An 11,542-nucleotide genomic window follows, 5' to 3' on the forward strand; every position below is an offset into this window, starting at 1 on the left:
ATTCCATTACATACTAGATGTCCTTCTAATTCATCTTCTCTAACACGTTTTCCAAAACAACATTTTAAACAAGGACAAACTACTCTATTTGGATCTTTTGCATTCTTCACTGCAAACTCAACAAACTCCTTCACTCCAATTTCATACTCTTTTGACAATCGATTGGCTGAAATCCATTTCCTATCCATATTATACCACCTATATAAATGCAGTAACAAAAATAATAAGCTTTCAAAACATATCAACAAGTTTCAAAAAGAAACCAATATCAACTAACAATTTCAAAACAGAACAGATCATGTGGTATGAGTTTTTGACAATTTTTGACAATTTCAAAACATAACAGATCATGTGTAAAAAATACCTTAGACAACGTAGATGGCCGCACAGTACGTAGAGGATATTAGGGTTCCCAACGTATATAATTATTTGAAAGATGTAGAGGATATGAGGGTTTCCAACGTATATAATTATTTTAAAGATGTATTTTACAGCGCTTGTGAAAAACGCGCTGTAATAGGTAGTTAAATTCAATGAAAGCGCATGTGTTTTACAGCGCTTGTGAAAAAAGCGCTGTAATAGGTAGTTAAATTCAATGAAAGCGCATGTGTTTTACAGCGCTTGTGAAAAAAGCGCTGTAATAGGTAGTTAAATTCAATGAAAGCGCATGTGTTTTACAGCGCTTGTGAAAAAAGCGCTGTAATAGGTAGTTAAATTCAATGAAAGCGCATGTGTTTTACAGCGCTTGTGAAAAACGCGCTGTAATAGGTAGTTAAATTCAATGAAAGCGCATGTGTTTTACAGCGCTTGTGAAAAAAGCGCTGTAATAGGTAGTTAAATTCAATGAAAGCGCATGTGTTTTACAGCGCTTGTGAAAAAAGCGCTGTAACTGATTCGCGAAAGCGCTTCCTTTTACAGCGCTTTTTTGACAAGCGCTTCCTTTTACAGCGCTTTTTTGACAAGCGCTGTAAAAGCCTTATAACGTGATGCGCAAACGTTATATGACCTACTACATCGCTTGTTTTACAGCGCTTTGCATCAAAAGCGCTGTAATAGGTTCCGTTATTTTTAAAATATAATTACAACAGCGCTTGTGTTTAGCAAGCGCTGTAAAATGGGCGCTGTTAAATGTCATTTTTGGCGTAGTGTATTTTTAGTGAGACCTAATAATTAAACTAAAAAAATTATTTCAAATTTAAAATAGTCTTAAATTAAGTTAAATAGACAACAAAATTAAACAATTGAGACAAATGGTGAACAAATTGAACATAAATATAAAGACATGTTAAATTCGCATTTTGTTTATTTGTGTTTGTTATTCTTAACAACAATCTAATTTTAATTCCTAAAACAAATTAGTGTGTTAGAGTCTAAGAATGAGAAGAAAAGAGGCCTCGTAAAAGTAGTCTAAAACATTTAATATCTAACACACTAATTTGTAATATTGCATTACTATATGTTTAAAGTGTCTCATAAATCAGTATCAACAATATAGTATCTAATAATATACATTAGTAAATTAGTTAATGAAGAAAAAAAAACATAATAACATTTTAGTTTGATGGTTCATTATTTGATTGTGAAGTGTAAGCTCGACAAAGACGTTTTTTTCTGTATCTCCATGCAACCTGGATTCGTGTTGCTGCAAGGCATCTCCAATAAGGTGATTCATACCTAACATAATAAGTTTATTTTATATTAAAATAATTAATATTAAAAATAATGTATAAATGTTTATATGATTTATATACTTATATAATACAATAAATGATCAATAATTCAGAATTTTAATTTAATTAGTAGAAGAAAAAAAATATGAACAAAATCAAGCCAACAAAGAAGAAAAGGAATTGAATGTGATAAATAAGATGAAAAAAAAATGTTAAAAATTATGTATGAGTTTATCTAAGTTAATTGTATTTCAGTTTACCTTAATTTATTAAAGTTTATCCGAATTTACAAAAAGATAAAAAAAAATTGTTAAACATTCTGTATGAGTTTATCTGAGTTAATTGTATTTCAGTTTATCTAAATTTACTTAAGTTTATTCGAGTTTACAAAAAATATAAAAAAAATTGTTAAAAGCTTCATGTGAGTTTATATATGGTGTTTATCGCAAGTTCAACAAGTAGACTCGATTTCATTTTCGAATTAACTCGAAATTGACATTTAAACTCGTAAATAATTCCACGAATTAACTTGCAATTTTAACCTCCTTAATCATCATGCATGGTAGCAAAATTTATAAACTGTACTATATAGTACGAAAGATATTTTCACGAAAAATCACGAAATCTAAAATTTTAAGTTATCAAAACTAACCATACACTCTTGCAGTAGATTGAAATAGTCAACCAATTAAAAGAGGACACATAATTTCTTATATTTCGTTATTATTTTTCATGGTAACATTTAACATTTTCTTAAATATAAACATAAGAGAAAGAGAATAAGACCTTATGGCTCCTTGAACAGCAGGCCTCCTCAAGAATCTTGCAAAAAGGGTTGTAACTTCTTCAAGGTCTGTTGCTTTAAGTGAAAATGCCTCCACATTTGTTAAGCACAATACTGTCCTATTGCTAACCAACCTTTGTCTTGGAATCCTTGTTTTTCCACAAACTGCAAGGGAAACTAAGTAATTAATTGCTACTAAAAAGTGAGTCATATATAATCTGAATAAGCTATTTTGATTAGCTTCTTAATATAGGGTAGATTGAGATACTAATAGATAAGGCTATTGTTGAAAAAATTTAATTCATAATCAATGCAGTCAACACTCGATGTGCTTAAGTGCGCTGATGACGGCAATAAATCTCAATTCTATTTTTCAAACAAGACCGATAAAATGAGACAGATGAAGTATGATAAAAAGTAACTTCTCTAAAAGATGCAATGAATTTAGACTTATGAGACTTTTTGAGAGAGTTTATGGAAGTTGCGTATGATATGTCCATATATTGTTTTATGCTAATTTCTATAAATCTCTATGAAAGTTTACGAAAACAATTTATAACTTATATAAAAATAATTTCTTTTATTTTAAAATATAAGTGTTTATGCTATAATTGTTTATTTAAATAGGACCGAAATCTAACCTTTGTTTCCTAAAGGATGCTCAAGACACCATGTGAGAAGTTCTTCACCGCAAACACTACCTTCAGATAGAGGAACTCTATTTCCATCTTCACCAATACTCTCCAATCTTCCTCTCACAATAAAAACAACTTTCTCTACCAACCCACCATCATATAAAATTTTGCTTCCTTTGATATATATTTTTTGTCTAAGTCTATCACAAATGGCATCCAAGATAGGATCATCCATCAAGGAAAAAATTCGACCCTACAACATATAATGGAATTAAGTTATAGGCTACATGATCATAGTAACTTTGATACTATGTCATGAAAAAATATTTCAAAAGTTCAAATTTTGGTGAATGCATAAGAATGGTTTCATATATCTAACAATGGCAAGATGGAACCATGGACCATGTCCAAAACACCAAGCCGTGAGTAGTAGAATCTCATGATCCTCTTTGTTATCCGATTGAGACAATGATTCAGTCAGTGTCATTTTGACAAATACGAGTTGAGTTTTGAAGCATACATATTTGTTGTTTTGTTTTAGACAAAACTAATACCAATTAGGTCATTGTTTCAGACTTTACAACAAAAAGGATTGTGAACTTTTACTTTCGGATGCGGCCAGATGTAAAATCACTCTTAGAGTTTTTGACTATTTTAAAGTACTAACAACATTAAAATTCATCTCTAATAATAATTATGCATTTATCATCTCGAAAAAGAAAAATCTATATAGCTACTAAATTGAGGTCAGAAATACAAATATACTCACTTTCTTAACAAAATTAAAGAGATGGCGTCTGATATCCCTTTGAAGATCTTCTGGCAAATTCTCCATCAGTATTTCTTCATTCACCCCTCGAGTTGCAGCCCAATTATAACGTTCCGCTTGTCGCACTCTCCTACATCACCGATCACAACCAATCATATATGCGAACCAAAATCTCTAACACTTTATATCATCAACTCAAGTTGCATCTCATATGTTTACTTTGATTATATTCCACATTGGCATAGGTAATATATTAATTCAAATGTTATGGTGGAAATATGAGTATGAATAAAATGAGGATAACAGATACCTTCTTAGATTTTCTTCTAAGCGCCTATGGCTCATCCATTGCTCAACATCACGTTGTCTAAGTGACATTTCTAGCCTCCTTTAAGATAATTTAAGAAAATGAAATATAAATCAAACATGTTATTAAGGACTAAAATACTAAACATATAATTTATTAACCATAAAAAACTACAAATATTAATCAAGTAATTGGACTCAAGTGGTTAACGAACTTCAGTTAAGAATGATCGTCAAAGAGAACTCTAGTTTGAATCCTGATTTCTGACTAAAACAATTCTTGTTCAAACTTTACTTACCTCTCGGTCGAACTCTAAATTATTAGGATCTTTTTCCCTTAATAACCAGAGAATTAAATAAAAAAATTGATGCATTTATGAAAATAATGAAATTTTGTGGTTGATACTTTCATTATTTTTAGATATATAAATAATATAAACAATTGTTTACTTCACAAAGTCTCTTACCTTCTTATCAACAAATAAAATTAACACAAAATTAGAAAATAAAAATAAAAAATATTTTCACAAAATAAATAAATGAGCTTTTAGTTTTTGGTTCCAAAAAAAAAACAGCTACAAATATTAACTAGCAGCATTTGATAAATTTCAAGAGGCATTGCATACATGAAGAAAATTAAGAGATTTCTACCTTCTTCCAAGAGCCTGAAGAAAGTTTTGTATGTTCCCAATGAGAAGAGCAAAAAGCAAGAGTCCTAATCCAATTATGCCCATAGTAAAAAGGACTTCCCATACAAAATAGCTTGGGGACAAATTTCCAGCAAGAGTACTAATTTGCTGCACAAAATCATGGCAAAGCTAAATATCTTATTCCAAGGAAAATTTCAATATTGCATTCTAGATTAATTAGAATCATTTTAGAATTTCAAGGTTTAAATTATTTCACATAAGGTTCATGGAAAAATATACTAGTATATATTTATTTCATCAAATTTCAGATTTTATGAACTTATATTTACATTTTTCTGGTCTGACCCAAAAGAGTGGCCCACCATTGAGGTAAGAGCTTAATATACAAGCAATGACATCCGCTAGACCTAACTCAATCCTACATAATCGGTTTGTAAAGTGAAAAATGTCTCTCACTTATAAACATGTTTCCAGAACTTATCTCATTCAATGAGTGACTTTTAACATATCTCTCTCACGCTTAGAACTAAACATCTAGAGAGTGACCCAATTTTCAAGTCTTATCAGTTATTTCATCTAATGTAAGACTCTTAATGCACCTCCCTTACACTCGGGACCTGACATGTAGAACGTAACTCGAGTATCTTAATAGCAAGTAGTCAAATGAATCTTTCATATGCAATATAACAATATTTGTATCATAAGCACTATTTCCCTCAATTTTCATAACTAGGCATAGTTTATAAAGATAGTTATATTTCAAAAAGAAATTAAAGACATACCTGAAATCCCCAATATGATGAATATACATATCTTGTGAACACATTATGCTTTGTAGTAAGGTTGACAGCTTTAAGATAAATTCCATATTCAAAACCATCTTCTGTAAAACAAGCACTTGCATTGCTATTTTTCTTCCAATGAATCCAATTTGATTCATTTTGATTTTCCTCATTGCCTCCATGTCCACAATCCATGAATTTTGAACATTCAACAAAATATGTTGTTGTCTTGCATGCATTTCGTAGACATTGATTAACCCTCTAAAAAAGGTAGTAGAATGCAGTTATGATTTATTCTTCGGTCTAACCTGGTTTAAATAGCGAGAATACAAGAAGTTCTCTTCTTTGAATTAAAGAGAAATTTCAGGAAATAAAAGATAAAACATATCATATTATAAAACAAAAAATGGAGCTGCATTGACGTTAGTGTAAAACTATTTTACATTGACAGTGTATGCCTGTTCTTCTCAAGTAATATAACAAAGTAACATTTGCATAGTCATTAAACTCAAATGATAATCACTACAAAAATATAAATTAAGTCAAACCTACCTGTAAACCAAAGAGGTACCACCATGAACCAACAACATGGCCAGATAGCATAAAGGTAGAAAGATTTATAAAGAAACTTGCCCAAGCTGACTCAAATATGAATCTAGTTGGAGAAATTAACATTGGAATAAATCTACATAATCTAGGAATTGCCTGCGCAAGGACGACGGCGCGCAGAAGATTCTTTGCATAATTTGCTCTTGATGATCCTAAGTGTGTTGGTAGAACAAACAATATCATTATCTGCAAGAAAAAACCACTCATCAAACATACAAGTGAAAATTTAATGATCATATATACATTGTTCTTCAATTAAGTGATCACAAATTTAAAGAGACAATGCACATTACTTTGCATTGTAGATTGTTTACTTGAGCAACAAGAAATTCAAATTAGGTTTATGAGATATTGAATTTATACTTATATATAAATGGGATATCAAGTTTTGGCGACGTTTTTTCTTTCAATTTGACACTTCATTTAAACTATTTTATTTACTATTTCATTCTTCTTTGCCCAATCAAATGATCTGAATTCTTATAAATATTCGTACATGAAGATACTAAGTTTCGATGTACCTTGGTTTTTTTCTAATTTGTCTTTTATTTTAACTATTTTATTTATATTTTCATCTTTATTTACTCAATCAAATAACTGAATTTTTAAATAATCACATAAAATTTTATAACTTCAATTATTTTTAACAGACAAACAGACACATTTGCACCGAAATAAGCAATAAAGGGAGATAGGAGATGGAGAGGAAGTTACTTGAGGAAGTGGAAGTACAACAAACAAGTCAAAAAGAAAATATGTTTGAAGATAATGAAGAGCTATTTTCTTAGGATTGTCAACTAACTCTCCAGCACCAACCACCCTAGACTCAGGTGCCACATAAGCCAACCTAAACTGCAAAGAATGAACTTTGAAGAATTAGTTGAGTCTTTCTACATTTTATGTTTAAAAGGAATAAACAACAGCATGAAAATTACCTGAAGAATAATATTTAGGAAATGTATGAAATCATTCATACTTCTGAGTAAAACAAGCACTGTTGTCATAGTTGTGTTAATAACAATACATTTATTTATCTGCAAACAATAAGCAGGAAAAATTTTAGTAAAATTTCAAATAGACTATGAACCTATTTAGATAAACAACTTAATTAAATGTTTATAGCAGAAACACTCCAATAGCACCAACACTTCTGATCGAATGCATGTCCCAGTGTCCGATACTGACACATTCATTATACGTGTTTGATGTTTGTATCAGTATTCGTGCTTCATAGATAAACACTTATACGTGTTTATGTGTTGAACAAAAAGAAAATAATTATTCACTATGTTTTGAAGATTTCCATATGTTGAGCAAATAGACTTCAAATGTTTTTCTGAAGCTTCAATTCTTCTTCATATTTTAAGGTATGGAGATTTCCATGTCATTGATATAAGTGATAAGAGTTTGTTTAAGTGAAACAAAGACTAGAAATTAACTAGACACAATTTGCAACATTTGAATCTAAATAAAAGAGGGGGGAAAAAAACCATACCTTATTCACAGAAAGCAGGAAGAAAAATAATGGATCCACAAAAATTGCCACCAAGCAACAAATTGCAAAAAATTTATTCCATTGTTGTACAAGTTTATTATGAGGGTTCATAACTCTAGGTACATGTGGAATCAAAAAAGCAAAAATTCTTCTAGCCCAATCCTTGGCATCTCCATAGAGAGCATTCTGAAACTGAAATATTTAAAAAGTCTATAAATGTGAAAGAAAAATAATTAACAGGAGAGGGTTGTGTTAGGTAATCGACAACCAACGTAAAACTCCGTCAAATCTCTATGATATGGATATATAAGATGTTGTGACTCATTACTCATCTACTGAATTTGATTAACCATAATTTTCAAGTGTTCATATCTACATTAGTTAGAACAGCTGAATTTGTGGTTAATAACATTCAAATTCATGATTAATATAAAGTTTAGTTGATGGTTGATATAAATATTAACCACTCGCGTGTGTGAACTATGTTAACCAAATAAAAAGTTGCTGAACTTAGGTGTCATAAATTGTTGTTCAAATAACATCACTGAAAATAAAAGAAAGAATACTATATTTTAGAAGAACGATACCTTCTTAGGATTGAATAAACCATAAGTTTTTGAATCCCTTTGTTGAGTAGCCTTGAAGTAAGTTGGACAAGTTGTACAATAAGGATCATTACACATTCCCAATTGACCAGACCTTACCAAATGTTCATTTTTAGCAGCATACTTGTTCTGCAAGTCATCTTCATTCATGCCACATAGAGGAAACTTTTCTGTCTTATTTTCGATCGTGCCGCTCCTTGGCGCCATTATATTCTGCCCGAAAAGATTTTCGCCTCTATTAGTAACATATAATGGACCACTCATTGGAATAAATGGAGTTTTTCTTTGACTCCTTAAGGGACCAGTGTGTCCCTTAAGATTAGTATCTCTTTCATATGGATCTATAGGAATCATCGGAATAGAAATCGATACGCTTCGCATCCTAGGTAGAAAATTCTTGGATTTAGAATCATCAGGTTCATTTGATGGTTTTGGATTAGTATCTGATATCATTTGCATTTCCTCTTTCTCAAACTCAGCCATGTTGTGTTCAAAATTCTGCAAAGTTAACAGATTAATGACTAAAACAATCGAATCTATACTCGAAATAATGAATAAATCAAAGTGAAAAAATATACAGAAACATGAAAAGAATCTGAAGATCAAGTGTAAGTAAAAAAGGCCACATGAAACTTAATGCAAGATAAGAAGATAACAGGAAAAAATTTCAACTCTACTTTTAGTCCAAATAATTTTTAAGGCTCAAGCGGCTCGAACAGCAGAACTGTTGTTCGAATGATTGAAAGTTTTTTTTCTCTTAATCTTCCATATTTTAGGAGAAAAGGGTTCTGATAATCCAAAGTTCGGTTAAGAGGTATAAGTCTCACTAATGATTGTTCTAGTCAGAATTCGAACTCGAATATACCCTCTCGACCATTTTATCCTTATTTGTAGTTCAATAACCACTTGAGATCAACCGGTGATTGAAAGTTTAAGATCCATTAAACAAAGAGATAACATAGTGGTGACTCAAAGTGATCAAAAACAGCATAAAAAGTTTTTACTCAGGTGATGATGTGCTGATATATAGTTCATTTTTCTTTAGTTGAGATTTGTTTCTTTCTAATTATTTTTGTGGGGTCCCTATCTCCACTATGTGCTGTATCTTTTCCTTCTCTACACAAAGTTTCACACTTCATAAAAAACAAAAAATAAAAAACAAAAGAAATCCAAATGCTTTTGTTTTTGCACCAAAAACACTTCAAACTTCAAAACGTCCCCTTATCTTATAAATTATTTCTATAAGCATTCCATAAGAGCTTATAAAAACAACTTATAATTTATACAAAACGAGTCTGACTTTGTTTTATCTTTTCTTATGGAAATAGCTTATACATAAGTGCTTACGGTATAAGCCTTTAAATAAATAAGTTAAACATAACCTTAATCATAAACCGCCACAAGCTTATTCCTTCCACCAAATGAACAAAGTCTACAAAATCTTAACTGAATCATTTTTCAGGGATCAAACACTATTCATGCAGATTCATCTCAACACATTCCAGCCATTAAAAATACTAAAATATTGACAACATCATATTTTCCCTTTCTCCAGTTAAGAACAAACCACCAAAGTTAAACTTTGCATTAAATAGTAAGACTAACTAAAGCAAGCAAAAGGGTATTAACAATTAATTAATCCAAATTAACACAAACAAAAAAATGAAATGATTGAACTCAAAGTACCCGCCAGAACAATCCTTAGTCAGGTTGTCGAACTTCAGATTACCAAAGTCTCTTTTCCCTTCAAACCAGAATGTCAAAAACCAAAATAACTAACACAAACAAAACAATCAAACAACCAAGAGAGTAAAGACCTTTTTGTTGCTGCCAAGTGACAATATACTGTCAAAATACAAAACTCAAAACCTCCTAATAACTTGTAACTAATGACAGTACTATACCATCCAAATACTTGAAGCTAAAGCATGAATTTTTTCGTTGAAAACTTAGTCATCATGACAGAAAAGGATGAGTGATTCTCGCATATATATATATAGAAAGAAAATGATTCAAAAGGGTAAGTGGAGTCAGCAACCAACTTTTACTTATATTTTGAATAGCAAGAGGAGAAGAAGTGAATGTGAGGTGATGACTAAGTTGTTAAGTAAAGGTTAAAGAGACTTTGAAGTTCTAAGAAGGAGTGGTATGAACAAATGAAGTTTTAAAGTCAAGATAAACTTAACTATCAAGTAAGTTTAGTAACCAAGACTTCACCAAAAAACAAGTTTTTTTTAGCTATGAAGGAAGTTGATAGGCCATATTGATATTTCATCTATCTCCCAAAATGTTTAACAAATTTGGATATTTATCTCTAGTATCATACCATATTGGATATTTATCTTTGGTGTCATAATATATTTATATTTATAAATTTTTTCTGATCACAGATATAAAGAAAAATAAGATGTATTTGATTTAAAATTTAGATTAAATATATTTTAACTTTTATTTATATTTGTGATCAAAATAAATATTTATTAAAATTTAATAATATATAGTGAGTTTGCAATAAATTATTTTATATTTGACCAATTATAGTCAATGAAACATATATACATCACATTAAAGGATCCCCAGACAATTTCCTGTGTGAAGACCCTTTTAGCAAGTTGAAACCTTTGCATACGGTTGATGTGATTTATTCAACAATATATATAGGAAAATCTTAAACAAATTAAATTTGGGTGAAAAAGAATAAACATTCATATGTTGAAAAAGTGTATCAACGTTTTTTTCCTCCGACCATCGAGAAAATCACCATTTTTTTTCATTGTTCTGATATTAAGTCAAAGTCCTTGTAGGAAAAAAAACATAAGTCAAAGTCTTTGTGATTTTAATATTCCATCCCTACCAAAATAACTACTCCCTTTCGGCTTTATATATTATTTAGTTAAATATATCAATTTGTTTACTTACTTTCATTTATAAATAAAATTAGAGGGATCAATAATACTATTGCATATTGATATTGTGAGATATGTAAACAATTATATGTTGTGAATGCATATAAGTTAAATTGAGTTTAATTTATTTCTTGTGCATATCTCAATCATTCATGAAAATAATTTTAAAAATAGTTATAATAAAAGTTAAATATTATTAATGATTTAATAGTTGTGAAACTTTTTACACTGATAGTATAAAAAGGTAACTTTTTAAAATCAGACGTTTTATCGAAGATAATATTTTCACAAAAATGTTTCCTGCATGAACAGCAAAAACTGTGTCGTCATT

General features: G+C 30.0%; 1 protein-coding gene across 4 annotated transcripts; it reads right to left on the reverse strand.

The window, feature by feature from the left end:
* Positions 1 to 1,390: 1,390 nt before the first annotated feature.
* Positions 1,391 to 10,497, reverse strand: LOC101493819 (probable cyclic nucleotide-gated ion channel 20, chloroplastic). 4 transcript variants are annotated; one of them, XM_073364309.1, is made up of 14 exons: positions 10,123 to 10,496; positions 9,992 to 10,049; positions 8,288 to 8,803; positions 7,701 to 7,892; positions 7,141 to 7,239; positions 6,920 to 7,057; positions 6,149 to 6,391; positions 5,597 to 5,857; positions 4,816 to 4,961; positions 4,169 to 4,246; positions 3,859 to 3,988; positions 3,096 to 3,342; positions 2,457 to 2,619; positions 1,391 to 1,674 (listed from the first exon to the last, which is right to left on the reverse strand). In XM_073364309.1, exons 3-14 carry the CDS (start codon positions 8,786 to 8,788, stop codon positions 1,554 to 1,556), a joined length of 2,319 nt encoding a protein of 772 aa, XP_073220410.1. In that variant the 5' UTR covers positions 8,789 to 8,803; positions 9,992 to 10,049; positions 10,123 to 10,496; the 3' UTR covers positions 1,391 to 1,553. The 4 variants fall into 4 exon arrangements, with proteins under 4 accessions (XP_073220410.1, XP_027186595.1, XP_027186596.1 ...); XM_027330794.2 differs by lacking the exon at positions 9,992 to 10,049 and having other exon boundaries at positions 10,210 to 10,497; XM_027330795.2 differs by lacking the exon at positions 9,992 to 10,049 and having other exon boundaries at positions 10,123 to 10,497.
* Between the last annotated feature and the right edge of the window lie 1,045 nt (positions 10,498 to 11,542).

Source organism: Cicer arietinum, chromosome 8 (assembly GCF_000331145.2).
Source record: "Cicer arietinum cultivar CDC Frontier isolate Library 1 chromosome 8, Cicar.CDCFrontier_v2.0, whole genome shotgun sequence".
NCBI lineage: Eukaryota > Viridiplantae > Streptophyta > Magnoliopsida > Fabales > Fabaceae > Cicer > Cicer arietinum.

Coding starts and splice junctions, on each gene's coding strand:
- LOC101493819 (XM_027330794.2), bottom strand. Junction 7,893..8,287: donor GTTTATTCAATCCTAAGAAG/GTATCGTTCTTC, acceptor TAAATATTTCAG/TTTCAGAATGCTCTCTATGG. Junction 6,392..6,919: donor TTGTACTTCCACTTCCTCAA/GTAACTTCCTCT, acceptor TTTTTCTTGCAG/ATAATGATATTGTTTGTTCT.